This window comes from Asparagus officinalis, chromosome 8, assembly GCF_001876935.1.
Source record: "Asparagus officinalis chromosome 8, Aspof.V1, whole genome shotgun sequence".
Classification (NCBI taxonomy): domain Eukaryota; kingdom Viridiplantae; phylum Streptophyta; class Magnoliopsida; order Asparagales; family Asparagaceae; genus Asparagus; species Asparagus officinalis.
This window is the reverse complement of record NC_033801.1, coordinates 73,286,317-73,309,233: the sequence shown is the minus strand read 5'-3', so window position 1 is coordinate 73,309,233 and position 22,917 is coordinate 73,286,317. Positions and strand designations below refer to the sequence as shown.

The window sequence follows — 22,917 nt, the reverse complement described above, 5'->3', positions numbered from 1 at the left end:
AGAAATAAATTAATAGAAATTATTTTAGAAAAGAGAAAAGTTTAAATAATTATTATAATAAATATCTTAAAGAATTTAATTTGGAAAAAAGGTTAGTTTTGAATAATTATTATGATAGATAATTTAAAATAATTTATTTTGGAAAAGAGGTTATTTTGAATTGTTAATTTATTATTTTAAAAGATTATTTTTAGAATAATTATGGCAAAAGATAATTTTAAAGGAATTTATTTTACAAAAGGATTATTTGAATTAATATCTATTTTAAATATTATTTTAGAATAATTATTATGAATTAAAAGAATTTAATTCGGCAAAAGAATTATTTTTTTGATAATTATAATAATTTAAAGGACTTTAGTTTGAAATAGAGAATATTTTGGATTATCATAATAAGAAATAAACTAAAAGAATTTACTTTGCAAAATGATTATTTTAAATAAATAAATTATTTAGAAAAAGATTTTTTTGAATTATGTAGAAGTTGTTTATGATTTATAATTCTTAATTTTGATTGTCTGATATGCCATGGTATTATTGCACATGATTAGTTACATTGATTGTTCCTTGTTGTGATTGAGAATCGTTAGGAGTTTATAACTATAGTGACATGTGTGACATGAATAAGACCTAGAGGCTTGTGTGTTGTTGACATAGAAATACAAGGGATGTTATGGTAGGAAAGTCTCTATTCATGTAATCAGATAAGATTGTTGATATATCTTTCAGGCTCGCACCAGTGGATCAGTGTTTCCACTGGGGTTGGTTTGTTGGGTCAAAGTAGATCGGTGTCGCTACTTTGGTCTATGAGTTTGATATTCACCTGAGTTTAGCTTGAGTCCAGACTAGGCTGAAAATGGATTGCGTGTAGTCCTCTGACCGAGTTTGTGCAGCAGTATTGGATATACGTAGGGGATTTGTGAACAGTCAGTATCTGATGATATGAGCGTTGACTCTGTGTGAGATGTAGACCAGTGACCTGTTATAGAATGGCTAGTTATATGACCTTGTTACTTAAAATGATTATGGATTCTTATGAGATGTAGTCCAGTTGTATTTCTTTTCATACATAGATCGAAGTTAATATTTAATTATCTATAATTTGAGATATATGGTATATACATGAGAGTTTTCTTGTTTGGATTATTTCACTCGATGTACGACGTCTCTTGTTGTAGATTTTTAAGTATTAATTCCATCTAGTTGTATGACATTAATACTTGGATGATTATTCTGATAGCTAGCTACATGATCTTGTTACCTGGTTAATTTTTGGATTCTTCTGATTATTATATTATTATAGTGTGGGTTACATTTAAATTATTTGAATTTCAATATCATACTTCTATTATTATTTTTACCTATTTTTGCTTTGGTCGTTCGATCGTTTCTTTCTCTCTTGTGGGATCTTGCCGGGTGCCATGCACGCTGATGTACACATGTTTTCTCTGGTGTACGTCATACTTAGAGGAAGAACATGTTCAGCTTGGAGATGTGCCAGAGCCAGAAAATTCTCAGTAGGAATGCCTTGCATATAGAGTTGAAGAATAGCCCGAAGTTCAGTATCGCGTCTTATTTGATGATCCAAGTTGTTTTCGTAGTCTTTTCCCTTCTATTTATGTTGAACAATGTATTTCATATTTCTTCAGTATTCATCTGTTTAGATATGTATAAGGGTGTGTTAACCCGAATATTATATCTTGGATAATATTCACTTGTGATATGGATATTTTGTTCTGAGTTTGTCTATTATATTCTTGCTATCTGTGATCGGGGACCTATGTCTTTGCATTGTATTTATTTCTAGACGTTTAGCGTATTAGGTTGAGGAGAAATGATTATTTTATTTATTCTCCTTAATCTAATACGTCGTGGGCTTGTTCACGTTCCGATTCCCTGGTATTTTGGGAAGCAGGACGTGACAGTTTTTAGTGGTGACCTATGTAGGTCATGGTCACGGTACCGAGTCCTCACTAGTAAGAATATAGTGGACAATTTAGATACATATCTTATTTCATCAGTGAGACTATTCTTGAGCCCTTATCATATTTTCTTGTTAGATTTTGTTTTGTCCCTATCTTATCATATTTTGACTCCGGGACTTTCCATTGTTTCTTGTCTTGTAACTCCCCACTAATTTTTGTTTCTTGTCTCCTCTGCTTATGGATATCATTCTATATCTGTCCTTGGGTTCTTATTTTAATTGTGAGGACGAGATTTATTTTAAGAGGGGAAGAATATAAAACCCCATAAATTTAAAACTTTACATGATAAATAATGATAAATATATTTTATACTAAAAAATAACATATTTTAATGTTTGAGTATGATAAGAATTGATTTGAGATCAATTCAATGTATATTTCTGAATATATGAGTGCAAATGAACAAAACATGCATGAAGAGAAATCTAGGAAAAATGACCAGTTAATATTTTCTATATTTTGCACAATGATGTAGTTAGAATCTAGAAAAACTCAAAAGTCCAAATTTATAGATCTCTTTAACATCTTTCCAACAAATCTTACATCATCCTATTCTGAGTTCGAATGAGAAAGTTATAGCCAAAATACCGAAGGTGATTTTTTCAGTCAGACTAGGTTTCCTAGTTCGGATAAAACGGGTTTGTTTCTGGTTTGCCTTTATAAATACCTATGTTTTTCACGAAAATTCCTCTTTTTTTATCATATCTCTGAACCCTAGCATCTACCCTCTCCTCTCAAAAACCCTAGATCTTTTTCTTATGAATTTTAAGAGCTTTGTGATGCATAATACCGACACGAGAGCGTGATCATCAACGTGTGGTAAGGGAGAACGTGTTGCTTGCTATTTGTTTCAGAGGCTTGCACATGATTTTAAGGCAAGATCCCTTTCTCTTTGACTTGTCGTTTTAATTTTTAGACCTATTATGAATTTTCTTGGACTATATTGTGATTTGATTATACTATGGTATGAATATTGTGATAACTGTGTGGGCTTGTTAATGAATAATATTTAAATAATGATAATATGATAAATAGTTTAAAGGGAAATTATTTTGTAAAAAGGGTTGTTTTGAGATTTTTTTAAAAGAAAGAATATTTTAAAGATTTTTGGAGTTATTAATTATGAGAAATAAATTAAGAGAAATTATTTTGGAAAAGGGAAAAGTTTTAAATAATTATTATAATAAATATCTTAAAAGAATTTAATTTGGAAAAAGGGTTAGTTTTGAATAATTATTATAATAGATAATTTAAAATAATTTATTTTGGAAAAGAGGTTATTTTGAATTGTTAATTTATTATTTTAAAAGATTATTTTTAGAGTAATTATGGTGAAAGATAATTTTAAAGGAATTTATAATACAAAAGGATTATTTGAATTAATATCTATTTTAAATATTATTTTAGAATAATTATTATGAATTAAAAGAATTTAATTCGGCAAAAGAATCATTTTTTTTATAATTATAATAATTTAAATGAATTTAGTTTGAAAAAGAGAATATTTTGGATTATTATAATGAAAAATAAACTAAAAGAATTTACTTTGCAAAATGATTATTTAAATAAATAAATTATTTAGAAAAAGATTATTTTCTGAATTATGTAGACGTTGTTTATGATTTATAATTCTTAATTTTGATTGTCTGATATACTATGATACTAATGTACGTGATTAATTGCATTGATTGTTCCTTATTGTGATTGAGAATTGTTAGGAGTTTATGACTATAGTGACCTGTGTAACATAAATAAGACCTAGAGGCTTGTGTGTTGTTGACTCAGAAATACAAGAGATGTTGGATGTGGAAAAGTATCTGTTCATGTTATCGGATAAGGCTGTTGATATATCTCCTAGGCTCGCACCAGTGGATCGGTGTTGCCACTGAGGTTGGTTTGTTAGGTCAAAGTAGATTAATGTCGCTACTTTGGTCCGTGAGTTTGATATTCACCCGAGTTTAGCTTGAGTCCGGACCAGGCTGAAAACGAATTGCGTGTAGTCTTCTGACCGAGTTTGTGTAGCGGTATTGGATTAACATAGGGGAATTGTGAACAGTCAGTATCTGATGATATGAGCGTTGACTCTGTGTGAGATGTGAACCAGTGACCTATTATAGAATGGCTAGTTACATGACCTTGTTACTTAAGGTGATTATGGATACTTATGAGATGTAGTCCAGTTGTATTTCTTTTCATACATATATCGGAGTTAATATTTAATTATCTACAATTTGAGACATATGGTATATACATGAGGGTTTCCTTGTTTGGATTATTTTGCTCAACGTACTACATCTCTTGTTGTAGATTTTAAGTATTAATTTCATCTAGTTGTATGACATTGATACTTGGATGATTATTCTGATAGCTAGCTGCATGATCTTGTTACTTGGTTAATTTTTGGATTCTTCTGATTATTATATTATTATAGTGTGGATTACATTTAAATTATTAGAATTTTAATATCATACTTTTATTATTATTATTACCTGTTTTTACTTTGGTCGTTCGATCGTTTCTTTCTCCATTGTGGGATCTTACCGTGTGCCATGCACGCTGACGTACACATGTTTTTTCTGGTGTACGTCAGACTTAGAGGAAGAACAGGTTCATCTTGGAGATGTTCTAGAGCCAGCAAATTCTCAGCAAGATCTCAAGAGAAAAATTAACGCTTTGATGTCTGCTCGAGAGGTGAAGAAGATCGGTATTCCGTACCCTTACCCAAGAGAGTGGGAGTCGATCCCGTATCCGGCGAAGTTCAACCTGATTAACTTCATACAGTTTGACGGGAAGGGTTCGCCCATTAAGGACCTGATCTACTTCAAGTCTCACTTGGGCATAATCTCCGGTAATGAAGCATTGATGGTTCACTCATTTGTTGGTACCCTTCGCGAACACATCTTCGATTGGTACCGCCGTCTCAAGCCTGGAAGCATCAACAGCTGGGACGACCAGGAGAATCTGTTCCTCACTCACTTCTTTGATGATGACGTTGAGGTGTTAATCGGGACACTCTTTGATGAGAAACATGAATACGACGAGACGGTCAACCACTTCGTCAAGCGCTTCCGGAATAAGGCGATGAACTGCCGAGATTCGATCATAAATGACTTCATCCTAAAAACCTTTCACAACAACCTCTCTTTAGACGTGTTGGAAGTTATGGGAGTAGCACCATCCAATACCTAGAAAGAGATGCACGGAGAGCAGGCCGAACGCTTCCTCAGAAGGAAGAAAGTTGAAAGAAGCCAACCGACGGCTAACCCTCCGAACTCGAGCTTCGTCTCCTGTGGTAAGAGGAAAGCACCTGCAGCAGTTGTTGATGTTAATCAGACGTCACAATAGCAATCCTGGAGATAGCAAAAGACTCCGAATCCGAGACTCTAAAAAGAGTACTCCTTCAAGGACGAAGACGTTCCAGCCATTTTCGAGTCCCTCCTTAAAAACAACAAGATCAAACTACCACCTATCGCAGATCAGGAGGAAGCTGACAATACTTCGGATCCAAAGTACTGTACTTACTACATGAGGGTCCTTCATCCTACCAATGCTTGTTTTTCTCTCAAAAATAGCATCCAAACTTTGGTTGAAGTTGGCGTTATAACGATAAATTAAGCTGAATGACACTCCAATAAGTATACAAGTATAAACTGCTTCTCAATACTCCAACAGGTATACGAGTCTAAACTGTTTCCTTTCTTTCACGGGAAGTTCCCAGAGAGTGTCATGCCTGGTATTCTTTTACCATAAAAAAACACCAGAATCCGAGCCTGAGGACTTTTATCCTGAAACCTAAGTAGGAATAAGTCAGCACCTAACACGCGTTGTCGGTTAGTCTTTTACCATAAAAAAGGATAAAAGGTCACATATTCACTATTATAGCAGATTGTTATTAATAACACCATAATCCGTGCCTCACACGCGTGAGAAATTTTATCCCGAATCCTAGGTATAAATAAGTCAACGTCTAACACGCGTTGCCGGTTTAGTTTTTCACCGATTGAAGAAGACACTAGAATCCGAGTCTGGAGACTCTTATCCCAAAGCCTAAGTAGGGATAAGTCAGCATCTAACATGCGTTACCGGTTAGTCTTTTGCCGTAAAAAAAGGACAAAAGCCCACATATTCAACATTGTGGCAGGTTGTTATTCATAACGCCAAAATCCGTGCCTTACACACGTGAGGAGCTTTATCTCGACTTCTAAATAGAGATAAGCCTACACCTAACACGCATTGCTGGTTTAGTCTTTCACCGATTGAAAGAAGACACCAGAATCCGAGTCTGGGGATTTTTATCTTGAATCCTAAGTAAGGATGAGTCAGCACCAAACACGTGTTGTCGGGTAGTCTATTCCCGTGAGAAAAACGAAGTCTATGTATTCAATATCGTAGCACTAGAAGAGTTAACTCTTTTAGCACAATGTTACATGCGAAACGGATTTAAACAATCTGCATGCTAGCCCGATTCAAACGATAATCGGTAAAGGCACATCAAATCCGTTGATGGCTGAGGATTTGCCAAAAAATCCTTAAGTCTACGTCTAACATATGTTGCCACTTTAGTCTTTTACCGAGTGAAAAAGACACCAGAATACAAGTCTGAGGAATTTTATTCCAAAGCATAAGTAAGGATAGGTCAATGCTTAACACGCATTGTCGGGTAATCTATTCTCGTGAGAAAAATGAAGCCCACGTATTCAATATTATAGCACTAAAAGAGTTAACTCTTTTAGCACAACGTTACATGCAGAACGGATCTAAAAAAAATCTGCATGCTAGCCCGACTCAAACGGTAGTAGGTAAAGGCTCATCAAACCCGTTGATGGCTGAGGGTTTGCCAAAAATCCTATAAATGCGATAATCACTGACGCACCAGCTTTATTATTTAGTCTTGTGACTTGAACATCTGACAACCTCAGGATAAGATCCATACCTGCAGATGAATCAACTTTAATAGTTGCTCCTGCAGCCTCGACACTTGGGACCGCCACACTTCAATGCCTTAAGGGCTTAAACTATGTAGACTCCAGCAAATGTACGAATATAAACTGTGTTAACGCCTATCAACGCATTACAACAAAGGCCAATGCCGGACAACGCGTTACAGTAAAAGTCGATGTCGGTCAACGCATCGATAATTTCGCCAAAATAATGCTAAGGAAAAATTCCAAGTCAAAGGATGATTCCAGGGAGTTCAATCACATTCAGATACCAATTTCCGACAAAGATGACCAGGTCAACATCAACTCAATGACATGAGCTAAGTTCAGAAACTTACGTATCAACTTTAATTTAAGATTTCGATAACGGTCAGACGATAAATGTAGTACCAGAAGAACTTTATCTATTCAACAAGATACTGAGTTGATTAAAGACCGAAGAAGTTAAGAATTGAAGCCATTCACAGGTCCTACCCAATCTCCTTCACAAAGTACTGAAGAAATTGAAAACCAGGCCTATCTTATCCAAAGCATTCCGGACTCTTCTATAAAAGAATGAGTCTTAAATACTTTGGAGGGGGTATCTGTAGGTTTCTAAAAATGCCTATAGATGTCCGCACGTAGCTCAAGATGAAAAGAAGACGATGAACATCATCATCCGAGTCAAGAAGGATTATCCGAGTGGCCCGCGCTTGTCAGTTAGCTCCAAGTGATCGAACACGTCGGTCAGCCCCAAGTGACCGAACACGCTTGTCAGTCAGCTCTTGCCAAAAATCCTATAAATGCGATAATCACTGACGCACCAGCTTTATTATTTAGTCTTGTGACTTGAACATCTGACAACCTCAGGATAAGATCCATACCTGCAGATGAATCAACTTTAATAGTTGCTCCTGCAGCCTCGACACTTGGGACCGCCACACTTCAATGCCTTAAGGGCTTAAACTATGTAGACTCCAGCAAATGTACGAATATAAACTGTGTTAACGCCTATCAACGCATTACAACAAAGGCCAATGCCGGACAACGCGTTACAGTAAAAGTCGATGTCGGTCAACGCATCGATAATTTCGCCAAAATAATGCTAAGGAAAAATTCCAAGTCAAAGGATGATTCCAGGGAGTTCAATCACATTCAGATACCAATTTCCGACAAAGATGACCAGGTCAACATCAACTCAATGACATGAGCTAAGTTCAGAAACTTACGTATCAACTTTAATTTAAGATTTCGATAACGGTCAGACGATAAATGTAGTACCAGAAGAACTTTATCTATTCAACAAGATACTGAGTTGATTAAAGACCGAAGAAGTTAAGAATTGAAGCCATTCACAGGTCCTACCCAATCTCCTTCACAAAGTACTGAAGAAATTGAAAACCAGGCCTATCTTATCCAAAGCATTCCGGACTCTTCTATAAAAGAATGAGTCTTAAATACTTTGGAGGGGGTATCTGTAGGTTTCTAAAAATGCCTATAGATGTCCGCACGTAGCTCAAGATGAAAAGAAGACGATGAACATCATCATCCGAGTCAAGAAGGATTATCCGAGTGGCCCGCGCTTGTCAGTTAGCTCCAAGTGATCGAACACGTCGGTCAGCCCCAAGTGACCGAACACGCTTGTCAGTCAGCTCGCGCGCGTCGGTAATCTCCAAGTGACCGAACGCGCTCGTCAGTCAGCTCATGCGTGTTAGTCAGCTCCAAGTAATTGAACGCGCTCGTCAGTCAGCTCGCACGTGTCGGTCAGCTCCAAGTGACCGAACGCGCTCGTTAGCTAGCTCGCGCGCGTCGGTCAGCTCAAAATGACCGAACGCGCTCATCAGTCAGCTCTTGCATGTCGGTTAGCTCCAAGTGACCGAACGCCCTCGTCAGTCAGCTCGCGCTCATCAATCAGCGAAGCGTACAAGTCAACAAGACAACCAAATACGCAAATCAGCAGAAAGTACAAGTCTGAGAAAGTCGGGAATTACCGAAAGAACTCAAATAAGGCTCAGAACTTGCATGGTGCACGGGTCACCTCGTGGTGACCCGCGCACGTGCGGGTCACCGTGGTCTGTCCCGGGCCCAAAGTTATCCAGAACGTCCAAAACGCGTTTTTTGCTGTTTTCACGGGATTTCTTCTATTCCAGATGTTCCTAACTGCCTAGATATCATCTCCAAATATGGTTACACAATTGTCATCTAAGGATAAAACCAAATCCATCATTCTTATCCGAAAACCCTCCAACCAAAGCCTATAAATATAGGCATAGGGCTCATTTCACGGGGGCGGGGCAGAATTTTATCAAGATGGCGAGGTGCTACTGGATTGAGGATTCAAAGGAGTACGAATTTACAGTGAAGGTAAGTCAGATCCCGGTGAACTTCAGCATAAAGAGGAAGGCTTTCGAAGGATCTGAACCCGTATTTCCCCCCATCCATCCTTGAGATTAGGCTTGATCTTAATCTCGAGAAGAGCTACTGATTTCACTTGGTCGATTTCAATGCTTCAAGCGAATACTTTATTAGTAAAGTAGGAGCTTTGTTAATTTTTCGGCAACCAAATCTGATCCGCTGTCGTCCATGGATATCAACATCCCGACACAAGCGAAGACCCCACGCAAGCAAGAGTTGATAAACAGTTCTTATGTTTATTTTCTAGAAAATTATAATATTTGTTGTTGTTGTTTGAATTCATTGTAAACGATCAAAGTTGTAATGAATTCAATAATGAAGAATACTTTTGACGAAAATAGTTTGTCCAATTCTGACTTATGGTTTGAAAGTTATGACTTGTTCTTCGCAACAAGTTATGTTCTGAAGTCCTCTGTAATACTGGACTTTGCCTGAATATTAGACTTAGCCTGAAGCTCGCCAAGCTCACCTGAGCCTCGCCTCTGTGTTCCAGAGTCAAAACGCAGGACCCATGCCCATGTTCCAGACTCAAAACGTAGAGATCATGCCCGCGTTCCAGAGTCAAAATGTAGAGGTCATGCCCGCGTTCCAGAGTCAAAACGCAGAGGTCATGCCCATGTTCCAGACTCAAAATGCAGAGGTCATGCCCACGTTCCAGACTCAAAACGCAGGGATCATGCCCACATTCCAAACTCAAAACACAGGGCTCATGCCCGCGCTCCAGATTCAAAACACAGGGTTCACTATTGCGTTCCCAGTTCAAAGAGCGGTGCGACCACTACGTTTTGAGCCAACTAAAAATGCCCAACTCTGCGTTTCAGGTCTAAAACGCAAAGTTCGGGCCTAAAACGTTATTTTTGGCGTTTGGCTCGTTCAAGCTCGAGCTGAACGGTTCTAAAAACTGTTTCCCCCCACGATTGGAGGGATTTCCACCCCACTTAGGAGCGGATTAAGGGGACAGTTACACCCCTTAATTCCCCTATAAATAGGAGTAAACTCAACTGAGTTTAGAGCTCTATCTCTCTCTCTCTCTCTCTCTCTCTCTCTCTCTCTCTCTCTGGATCGACTGGCTTTTTGGGGAATTGTTGGAGCTTTGGAGATCGGCAACAGGAACTTTCTTCATCCTTAGCTTACAAACCGATTTTGGTTAAATCAACTCTTTCATAGAGTTTCAAACTCATTCAGAGTTATCAACTCATCAAGAGTTCTTTCAAACTTACCATGCAAGTTCTCCATAGCATCAAATCGTGAGGAGAAGACCACGTTCTAGTGAAATAAGACGTTCGGATCGTCAACGAGAAGCAAACTCAACGCGAACATTCGAGGGAGGCATCTCATCACCACCGTGAAGAACCCAGAATTAAATAAAGGGGAGGATCTCCGTCGATCTTCTTCTCTTTTGTAATCAGGAAATCAAATTGTAATTGAATTAGAGAGAATAAAACATTCAATTCTATTAGTTTTCTTCTTATTACAAATTTTCCAACAAACACTTTGCTTTGGCTAGTCCTCTCTGACCTAGATGATGACGTTCTTCGTCTTCTCTCTGTCTTGAATTATGTTTGGGACCTACATGTAATTTTTGACGCCTATAGTTATTTGTATATATTATGTAGGAATCCTAAGTGATTTCGAAGAGGCGTCACAACTGGTATTCCAATAGTCTTTCATGTTTGAGTAAGTGGTAAATTTATGCATTGTGCATAGTGTATTTTTCCTACAAAATGATAGTAAGTATATGTGGATTTGTTCCTAATGGGTTATGTCATTTTGTATGATTCATTCATATATCAGTTGTTGGCAAAATTGTACTTTGTGATGCAAGCAAATATGTTGGTATAAGTGTATGCTTATTTCTTTGTTGACAATCGTGTCTAGTAAGTTGAGATGCATATGTGATTGCTTAATTTTACTATTGGTTGTCTTTTGGCAATTCTTTAAATAGTATTTTTCTATATAAACTTTGTTTATTTTTCTTAAAGCATATTCATCTCAAATCAATATACTGGTATATGTTGGGGGTAAGTAAGTCATCTATACAGGGCTCAATGTACCTCTATGAAGTTTTTATTTTAGAGCTAAAGAGCAAAAGTTTGGGTCTCACCGTCCTAACCACGACTATATAATTGTGAGGTTTGCCAAGTCAACCAGAGTATTGAAGTGTTGACCATATTAAGACGTGATCTGCTTATTTCCATTGCATGTATATATTTTAAAAATGTTACATTATATTTTCTACTATTTTAGTATTTTGCTTATCAAGTCAATCTGTTTTAGTCTTGCAAAACCAGTGTTTAATGTATGAATTTATCCACTTATTGAGTTGTTAAATCATTGTGTTGTTTTCATTCTTTTCAGAGACTCGGGATTAGGTGAAATTAATGATTTTCAAATTATTAGAATGGAGCAATGAATAAAATTCGAGATTGTTATTGTCTTCTAGGTGAATGTTAAATAAAGTCTTTGATTATTAGTTGATAATTTGAAGTTTTGTAATAGTGAGATCTAGGTGAAGGTTAAATAAAGTCTTTGATTATTAGTTGATAATTTGAAAGTTTTGTAATAGTGAGATTCTTTCCTTTAGGTCGAGTTTTATTTCAAATTGAGAATTATTTGTTTATACCAAATTAATTGGATTAATGCTGACTTTTGGGATTATAGAGATTATTTTTATAGTCTTTTGATGAATGTATATTTTTAGAGGACTTTTCACAGGTTTAGCCTGGCTCCAATATTCCTCTTAGATTCGGAAATTAGGATCGTGACATTTCCAACTTTTTTTGGCTGAACCAAACAGCCTTTACAGAAAATTATATGGTTCAGGGTTTATTCTACTATTGATGTCCTTTAGTCCTTAAAAAGGTGAGACAGCAGATGGCTGGCACGTGTGATAGCGTATTCTCAGCAGCGAACGGTCTTTGACAGAGGAGTTCTCTAGAGAATAGTTTTCGGTTCCTTGATCATGCGTCTGTTTAGCACTTTAGTAGGTGTCTTGATCCCGAGTTGATTTATTTTGATCCATCTGAGGGGGATCATATTCCGGGGTGCTCCTTAAGAGAGAGATGGCGTCTTGCAAATAGCTCTTTTCCACTCTAATGCTAGTCAGATGAGAACACATCATGTATGGATAATATCGTAGCATAAAAAATATTTGTGGCATAACAAATGCACATACTAGTACATGGAATTCTATTGGTTTTGATTTAGCAAGGATATTTGGTGATGGTAGACAGGCAGAGGAATGAGTTCAAGGCCAGGAGCCATTGGGATACAAACTTGTTTCTTTTCTAACTCTTCATATCTTTTTTCTTTTTTTGTGATAACTGAAAGTCTTTATTTACCAATTGAAATTGTAGTACATACCTCAGATATGAAGCTTGAATGGCATACATGGGTTCATCTGAAAATAGTAGGGAGAATTATACCTCGGATCCGTGCTCCAATAAGCAACTGGCAATATTCATCTCAAGTCTCGATAGGTAGAGGAAAGTACAACAGAGGAGACTCTACCATGCTATCCACTATGCAGACAACCACCCCTGATGAATTCCTCTCAAGCCTATAACCAATTTGAATATCGATGAAACATATGAAGCTTATTTGAGTATCGATGTGTGAGACATGAAGTCTCCCACCTCTAGTTATAATGAGAACTTCCAGCAAGGGATAAGACCATTCAATTAGTCACCAAATCCCTATAAATGCTAATAATCTGAGACCTCACTAGCCCCCTTAATCCTATCCCAACCCCCATTATAACAATAATATCAAATGATTTTGATATTGCAGCCATAAATGGCACCAAAACACTAATATACTCCCACTTGATCGAAAAATGGGCTGCAATGCTCTATAGATCGCAAGGACATACGATTGCTTGTGCAACCATTTGGACTACCTACAAGCAGCAAGCTTTATATTATGAACCCTTGTAAAGAGCAATCACAAAGACATTGAATCCTCTGAGAAAAAAGTATAGTTGGACCCTCTTATACCTAATTCCAACTTAAAACTCATCTTTAATCCGAGTATCTTCTAATCACTCTTTGGAAAAGAACTTGACTACCCTAAAACTGTTTGGGAAGATGTACACTAATTCAAAAACAAAGCTCCAGATGCAGACTCATTACTAAAGTAGACGCCTCAGTTCTTCCTCATACACTACTACTGATTCAATCTAAGAATAGCTGCTCTTCCAATGACACCTTCCTTTAAGCCGAATCTATCAAAATCATAGGTGAAAAGTCAAAGTAGAAACACTGCGCCAACAGATAATATGCTCTTACGTGATTTTGGCTTCACATGGTAGAAAAGAAGGGATCCATTAGACTTCCTGAAAATCATACAAGTCATTTAACACACATGGTCGGATCTGTGAGTTGTAATCAGTCCAAGATTTGTTAGTTAGTAGAATTCTAATTAGAGTAGAATACTAGTTAGTAGATAGGTTTCTAGTTATTGGATAAGATTAGAATTGCAATCTTAATCCTATATATATGTAAACAATTGATGATCTTTTGTTAGAACGAAAATAAGAAAGAAACAAGGGGAATTCCACCACCGAAAATCAAAAGGCTCTCTCTCTCTCTCTGTTTTGTATTAGCCGAACAAAAGAAAGGCACTGTTTTGTTTCTGCAGTTTTTTGTTCAATCATCCCAGGTTCAGGTGTGTGCTTGCTGTTCGGTTCTCTGAAAAAAACTGCAGGTTCGGTTGCTACAGTAATTACAGATTTTCTCAAATTCAGTTTCAGATCTGATTCAGGCCGATCCTATTAGAAAGCCAACAAGTGGTATCAGAGCGGTGTATGCCTAAGTACCAACCAAGATCTGAAGAGATGACGAGTTCGGAGAAGATGACGACCAAGGTGGGTTCGCTCACTCTTCAATACCCGACGTTATCGAGGGACAACTATGCTTCGTGGGCGATCAAGATGAAAGTCTACATGAAGGCTCAAGACGTGTGGGATGCCATTGAGCCCGCGGCAGGCGCGTCCGTGGAACACAGGAAGGATCAGATGGCGTTGGCGGCTATCTACCAGGGGATTCCTGAAGAGACTTTGATGGTGATCGCAGAGAAGCAAACGGCGAAAGAGGCGTGGGAGACGTTGAAAACAATGCATCTAGGAGCGGATCGTGTGAGGAACGCGAAGGTGCAGACCTTGAAGTCCGAGTTCGAACTTCTCCGGATGAAGGAGAATGACAACGTCGACGATTTTTCGACGAAGTTGACAGGAGTCGTCAACAAGATCCGGGCTTTAGGCGGCGAGATGGAGGAGAACTACGTCGTCAGAAAGCTACTTCGGGCGGTACCGGAGAGATTCCTTACTATCGTCTCCACGATTGAACAGTTCGGGGACATCGACGACATGACACTCGAGGAGGCGATCGGGCGCCTCAAAGCCCACGAGGAGAGGGCACGTGTTTTTCGAAACAACGTCGACGATCACCTATTGTTGACGCATGCGGAGTGGCAAGCAAGGAGCAAGAAGAACGGCGGAGGCTTCCTCTCAACACCTACAACCAATGATGGCAGCGGTCGAGGACGAGGTCGCGGGGCCGGTCGTGGGCGTGGCCGTGGCCAAAGAGGCCGAGGCGGACAGCAGCACCACGGCAGCGGGCAGCAGCACCACGCTGCCCAAGCAGGCCGCGGAGGGGAGCACGGCGGCCAGGCAGGCCGAGGCGGCTTCGGCGGCAGAGGAGGACGTCCAGGAGGTGGTTTCGGCCATGGAGGTGCAGCTCGCCAGGAGGGGGAGAGTAGCACAAGCGGTGGTCGAGACAAATCCAACATCAAATGCTTCAATTGCGGAGTATACGGGAGCTTGACGAGAACATCAAGGGAACCGTCAAGTTTGGTGATGGATCCGCGGTAGAGATCAAGGGGAAAGGCTCTATCCTCTTTCAGTGCAACAACGGCGATCAAAGGCTACTACCTGAGGTATATTATATTCCAAGTTTGAAATCTAACATTATTAGCCTTGGTCAGATGACTGAAGATGGAAGCAACGTTGTGATTTCTGGTGAGTTCCTGAGGGTGTTTGATAGGAACGGTGCTCTCTTGATGAGGGTGACACGTTCAACTAACCGATTGTACAGGATAGAGTTAAAGACTTGTAAGCCGGCGTGCTTGATGGCGAACATTAACGATCCAGCTTGGTTATGGCATGCTCGCCTTGGGCATGTCAATTTCTTCGCCCTCAAGATGATGACTGATAAGAGGATGGCTTCCGGATTGCCGAAGATCTTGCACCCGAATCAACTATGCGAAGGATGCCTTGTCGCCAAGCAAGCAAGACTGCCGTTCCCTTCGCAAGCAAATTTCAGAGCTCAGAAGCTGCTGGAGTTACTACACGCTGACCTATGTGGTCCTATCACCCCATCTACACTTGCTGGGAATAACTACTTCCTTCTTATCGTTGATGATTTCAGTCGATGGATGTGGGTATACATGTTGAAGGCCAAGAGTCAAGCTTGTGAAACCTTCAAGAAGTTCAAAACAGAGGTTGAGAACGCGTGTGACCACAAGGTGAAGACATTGAGGACGGATCGTGGTGGCGAATTCTTGTCAAAGGAGTTCACAAAACTGTGTGAAGACTACGGCATCAAACGTCATCTCACTGCACCGTACACCCCGCAGCAAAACGGTGTAGTGGAGAGGCGTAATCGCACGGTGATGGACATGGCGAGAAGCTTAGTTAAAAGCATGCATATGCCCGGAACGATGTGGGGCGAAGCGGTTAGACACGCGGTGTACATACTCAACCGACTACCAACCAAGGCATTGCACGACCACACACCCTACGAAGCTTGGTTTGGTAAGAAACCCCACCTAGAACACTTGAGAGTTTTTGGATGTATGGCGCATGTGAAGATTGCAGGTCCTTCGCACAAGAAACTCGATGACCGAAGCACGCCAATGGTGTATATTGGGGTAGAAGAAGGAAGCAAAGCACATCGCCTCTACGACCCTCAACACGGCAGAATTCATGTCAGCAGGGATGTCGTGTTCGAGGAAGGAAAAGAATGGCAATGGAGCGCAGATGGAGACGTAGAACCACTCAGCTGGGTAGAGTTCGCAGCGGAAGGGGACTCAACAGCGGGCGGCACAGCAGCCGGCGCAGCAGCCGGTGCATCGCCTGCAGTCCAAACTGGACAGCAGGCAGTCCGGTTTTCTGGACAGCAGAAAGTCCAGTTTGGACTGCCAGCAGCCGGCCAGAACAGCCCACAAATTGGTGCTGGTCCGAGTACAGTAATTGCAGCAACGATCCCCGCCGTATTGGAGCCGACGAGAGGCCAATCTGGGCAGTTTTCAGACCGAACAAAACCACCTGCAGCTGGCCGAGACAGTCCTTGGACGCGTTCGGACCCCCTGAAGCTGCAGTGATGACTCCTGTACGCTACCGATCCCTTGCGGACATCTATGCGGAGACGGAGATGATCGATCTTCCTGCAGAGGAATTGTTCCTGATTTCTGAAGAACCTGCGAACTATCTCGAGGCCGCATCAGATCAAGAATGGCGGATAGCTATGGAGAAGGAAATGGAGGCCATCGAGAAGAACAAGACTTGGATACTCACGGAGCTACCGCGAGGTTCCAAACCCATTGGTCTCAAATGGGTGTACAAACTGAAGAAAGACAATGAAGGCAACATTCTCAAGCACAAAGCAAGACTTGTAGCAAAAGGGTACGTCCAGCAGCAAGGCGTGGACTTTGATGAGGTGTTTGCACCTGTGGCGAGGCTTGATACCATCAGAATAATCCTCGCTATATCAGCACAGAACGGGTGGGAGGTGCACCATTTGGATGTGAAGTCGGCATTCCTAAATGGTGATCTCCAGGAAGAAGTTTATGTGGTTCAACCTGAAGGGTTCGTTGTGAAGAATCAAGAGCACAAGGTCTACAAGCTTTCAAAGGCACTCTACGGTCTACGCCAAGCACCTCGGGCATGGAACACGCGCCTCGACAAGTGCATGAAGGGCATCGGATTTGCAAGATGCACTCAGGAGCAGGCGGTATACACAAGGAGTAACAGAGGGGATACACTCATTGTTGGCGTGTACGTAGATGACTTGATCGTTACGGGCTCGAGGGCGGATGAGATAAAAATTTTCAAACAAATGATGAAGGAGTTCGAGATGAGTGACCTTGGTTTACTTTCTTATTATCTTGGCATCGAGGTGGATCAGCGAGATGATTGTATTGCACTAAGGCAGGCGGCCTATGCGAAGAAGGTTTTGGGTCAGTTCGGCATGATGGATTGCAACCCGACGCAATATCCTATGGAAACAAAGCTAAAACTTGGAAAGGATTCTGAAGGAACACCGGTGGACGTGACGGAGTATAGACGCATTATCGGATCTTTGAGGTATCTAACTCACACCCGACCCGATATCACATATGCCGTGGGGATTGTGAGTAGGTACATGGAGCACCCTACAGTTTTGCATCATCAGGTTGTCAAGCATATTTTGAGGTACGTGAAGGGTACTATGTCCTACGGATTGGTGTACAAACGAGGTCGAGGCAATGAAGAGTTGGTGGGATTCACTGACAGTGATCTTGCGGGAGATGTTGATGACAGGCGCAGCACAGGCGGCATGGCATTTTATCTAGGTGACAGTTTGGTCACTTGGACATCACAGAAGCAGAAGACGGTGGCATTATCATCCTGCGAGGCAGAATTTATGGCGGCAACTGCAGCAGCGTGCCAAGGCTTGTGGATGAGGAGTTTAATCAGTGAGGTGATTGGGAGTGAGCCTAAGCCGGTCACACTCTTCGTTGACAACAAATCCGTGATTGCCTTAATGAAAAATCCAGTTTTCCATGGAAGAAGCAAGCATATCGACACACGCTTTCACTTCATTCGTGAGTGTGTTGAGCGAGGACAGATTAAAGTGGAGTTCGTAAGCACGAGCGAGCAGCGAGCGGATATTCTCACGAAGGCACTAGCAAGGGTGAAGTTCATCGAGATGCGAGAGCTGCTAGGTGTAAGGGACTTGGAATCTCGTCCAGATTAAGGGGGAGAATGTGAGTTGTAATCAGTCCAAGATTTGTTAGTTAGTAGAATTCTAATTAGAGTAGAATACTAGTTAGTAGATAGGTTTCTAGTTATTGGATAAGATTAGAATTGCAATCTTAATCCTATATATATGTAAACAATTGATGATCTTTTGTTAGAACGAAAATAAGAAAGAAACAAGGGGAATTCCACCACCGAAAATCAAAAGGCTCTCTCTCTCTGTTTTGTATTAGCCGAACAAAAGAAAGGCACTGTTTTGTTTCTGCAGTTTTTTGTTCAATCATCCCAGGTTCAGGTGTGTGCTTGCTGTTCGGTTCTCTGAAAAAAACTGCAGGTTCGGTTGCTACAGTAATTACAGATTTTCTCAAATTCAGTTTCAGATCTGATTCAGGCCGATCCTATTAGAAAGCCAACAGGATCAAGTGCCATGATGGAGTAAAGCTTCTATGGAGTACGTTCATCTTTACATTATGCACTTGACCTAATCTGTGAGTCTATCACACTAAAGCCTTTCTGTCTCCCACTTAGCAAGCATACCATCACACCTAAATGAAGTGCAAACACATCTAGTTTTTGAATATATAGGTTGTAACAAACCTGGATTATTCATCGAGTTGATCATTCTCAAGAATGGTCCACATCTCAATTCTCAATCAATGTGATACAGCTCATCCACGAATATGGCTCATCATTAGCACAACTCATGATGTTCTCGTTGCAATCTGATCTTTGCTCACTCGGTATGGCGTCAAAGGCGACTGCTTGCATGAGTGAGCCAGTTTCTTAACCTGTTTGAACATCTTCAATTAATTTGCTCATTATTTATTTAAACAAATAATATCTTATAACATCTTCTAACTTTCACAATGAAATATAGAAAAGCTTGAATATCATAAAAGCTAACCATTACTTCATCATTTATATATCCTCTTAATCACAATTTTGAGTGTCTATAGCATAAGAAATAATGTTGTGTACCATTCAAATTCACATCACCCTTCTATTGTAGCTCAATGCCCCAAGGATAGTTGAGCTATAGGCGTGCATTGAGCTATGGGTAGTAAAGAAATATCAGCGCAACTACACACGATTACATGCATCAAACTGTGATATATTTAATCTATTACCATTCCTTTTTAATTTTGAATGACATCCAAGGCTTAATTGATGATTTAACCAGTTGATGTATAGTAGACACGTACAAGTTCATGATTAGAAAGTTTCTCAAGGATTATTTTATATACATGCGGTGATCATCTTCGACCATCATGAACCCAAACTAAATAATGGCTCAATAAAATCTCATATTTCGATGCCTATACGATTGTTTCAATCTATATATAGACCTTTTATAGCCTGTAGACTTTACCCTCAAGATCTTTTGATACAAACCCCTTCCGTTGTTCGATAAATATCTTCTTCTCTAGTTCTACATAGAGAAATATATTCTTAACATCCATCTTGAGAAATTCTAAACCTGTGAGAGTGACCAACACCAATATTGTGTAAATCGATAAAAACTTCATCATAACGGAAAATTTCCATATAGTCTACTCCTCTCGCTGAGTGTATGATTCCACCACAAGTTATGCTTTATACCTATCAATAGAACCATCCAATATTTGCTTAACTTTTAGAGCTCACTTGTTCCTAATAGCCTCGTGCCAAGTCAGAAGGTCCACTAAGTTCCAATTTTGGTTTTGTCCTCATAGACTCTATCTCATCTTTGATGACATCCATCTATTTCTCTTTATTGAGGCCAGCGAGAACCTCATGTCCAAATTTTGGATCCACAGCATTGTACAGTGCCACCATACATGCTTTCCCCTCAATTATAGAATGACTATGAGTTCTTGAATTCTTGTGATTGTGGTACAAGATCAATTATGAGAATTGTGCTCCCACTATCACCCGGAAGCAATTTTTCCTCATGCTCAAGAGGGCCATTTGATGTTGTTTCCTCCATCTCAAACAAGTCTAATTAGTCTTGGCTCATCTCTCTTTGCAAGGAAAAATTCTTATCGAGGAACTCTGTATTTAATGACACAATCTCAGCAGTTATTCAAACTTCTTATGCTTCAGTGAATATATAACCTTTCGAATGTTTCAAATAGAAAATAGATATGCAATTCTTCCCGCTTGTTGCCAACTTCCTATATAGGTGAGAGGTTATGTGCACACAAGCCACCAGCCCCATGGCCACAAATTGCCTAAGTCAGGGTTTCCATTAGTCCAAAGCCTATAAGGTGTAGAATCAATAGCCTTGGATTGCTCCCATATAGGTGGGAAGTTATGTGCACACAAGCCACCAGTCCTATGGCTGCAAATTGTGCTCAAGTCGGGTTTTCACAAGTCTAAAGCCCATGAGGTATAGAATCAACAGCCTTGGAATGCACAATTTTTAGTGCATTTGTAGCAATCAATAGCGTATTTTCCCAAGAAGATATGGGTAAATTCGCTTGCGCCATCACCATGTCAAAATAATATTCTATTTTTTCTCTTTGTCGCTTTGTTAGGGAGTTTAGGGAGTAGTCATTTATCAGACAATCCCTTTTTAATTTCTTATGTAGTTCCTTAAACTATATATTCTAATAAATATTTGAGTAGAATTAGTTCGTAGCACTTTTATGAGTGTGCCAAACTAATTCTCAACCTCATTCAAGTATCAAGTAACAATTAAAGCAACCTAGTACTTCATACTTGTTGAAGACCAAGTAGACTTGATCATATCGTGAATAATCACCAACGAATAATGTAGAGAAATTATTTTTAGTCCTAGCCTTCATATAGTGGTCCATAGATCTCAATGTGGATTAGTTATGATGGTAAAGATGCACGTCTAGCTATTCCATATAGTTTTCTTATAAACTCACCCACAATGCAAGGCTTACAACCTGGCAAGATGACCTTAGCAAACGAACCGAGATGTGCCAGCAACCTAGAGCTAGTCTTCTTTCTCTTCTTCTTCCCTGACTCTTAGCTCGGTCAGTGAATGTAGCCAAACCTAGCCGGCCCAGTCGGGCCACAAGTTCAGTTAGGTATTGAATAGAGATTTGACCCCCTCCTCAGTTAAATTGGCACATATATAAATGCTTTTGAAGTCTCACAAAGAGGCCAGCACGAGGGCCCTCTTCCAACAACACTTTGAAAGCGAAAGTGCAGCTGGAGCAGGATCCTCCTCTGTGGTTGGTGTGTGGGATATGATAGCAACCTAGAGCATAGTGTTATCAAGGAGGTTCCCACATTGGTCAGGCCCTTGTAGGCTCGGATCTTCTCCGGTCCTTGCTTCTCCATATTGGGGAGCTTTACCGCTCTCAAACCCTCCTCCTTAACCTCTTGCCATGTAGAGTAGGCCAGAACAGGGTCAACATTGAAGATTAAAAAAACTTCCTTCTTTCATCCCTTGTTCGTATAGTGGATGTTAGAGACCAACCAAAAATTGCTGACCGGCTGAACATAGAAGTGCTCATAACCTTTGCCAACCTTGGTACACAGTAAGTGATTTAGGAAGTCAACCTTTGACAACATTTACCATGGCAGATGACAAGGAAGGCAACCAAAAAAGTAATGGTGTTGGGTTCCAATTACACCGGCAATATGTTGAGTGCACAAAGTAGTCGCTGAAGAAAAGGGTGCAGCAATAGACAAAAGCTAAACTCAAGATGATGCTAATACATTAGCATCAAGTCGCCCTTGTGGTGGTAGACAGCATGGTCCAGCTTGGAAACAGTTAGCATGAAAGCAATGGGGTATGTTATAAGCCTTTACCCGTTGCTAGCTGGAGCTGGAGGTTGACTTGGAGCACCAACGAATTATACCGGCGGAGCAGTGAGATCTGATCCATATTAGGGGCCACAGAAGATTGACAATGGCAGCCTTTAGAAAAATCAGAGCAAATGAATAGAATTTTAAAAGACAAAGAGCTCAGAAAGATGATAGGAGTATTGGGCGTGTTTGTTTCAAATTTTTTTTTTGAATATAGGGTGGATTTCAAGTTTTGGGATGTAAAAAGTGCTTTTTTTGAGTTTTGGGATTCCATAAACTTTGTTTGTTTCAAAATTAATTTTGGGATATTGAATCCCTAAATTATAAAAAAATAATATATTTTTAGGATTTGTGAAATCTTCCCTTTTGTTTCAACTTTTTTTGGGGATATAAGGTGGATTACAAGTTTTGAGGGTTTTAGAATTCCATAAACAATGTTTGTTTCAAAACCAATTTTGGGATATTGAATCCCCAATTTATAAAAAACTATTATATTTTAGAATTTGTGAAATCCTATTTTTGAGAGAGGATTTGGGTTGGTTATTGCACCTATATATTATTAAAAAACTATTATATTATATTATATTAGCATGCTATACTATACAATAATTAATATAATATAAAATTAATATATTATATATAATATTATAATAATATAATATTTAATATAATACATCTATTCCTCATAGGAGGACCCAAGAATCACTGTTCATGCTGTAGTAAATGCTGCAGTAAACTACTGTAGCATTATATATATATATTATATATAATATTATATATATATATTTATATTATATTATATATGTATTATATTATA

General features: G+C 39.5%; 1 protein-coding gene across 1 annotated transcript; it reads left to right on the top strand.

Annotated features, from left to right (window-relative positions):
* Positions 14,154-15,188, top strand: LOC109821369 (keratin, type I cytoskeletal 10-like). Its single transcript, XM_020387559.1, has one exon. The coding sequence runs from the start codon at positions 14,154-14,156 to the stop codon at positions 15,186-15,188; it is 1,035 nt and encodes a 344-aa protein (XP_020243148.1).

What these genes read in the sequence shown, in the direction of transcription:
- LOC109821369 (XM_020387559.1), top strand. Translation starts at nt 14,154, where the DNA reads ATGACGAGTTCGGAGAAGATGACGACCAAGGTGGGTTCGCTCACTCTT.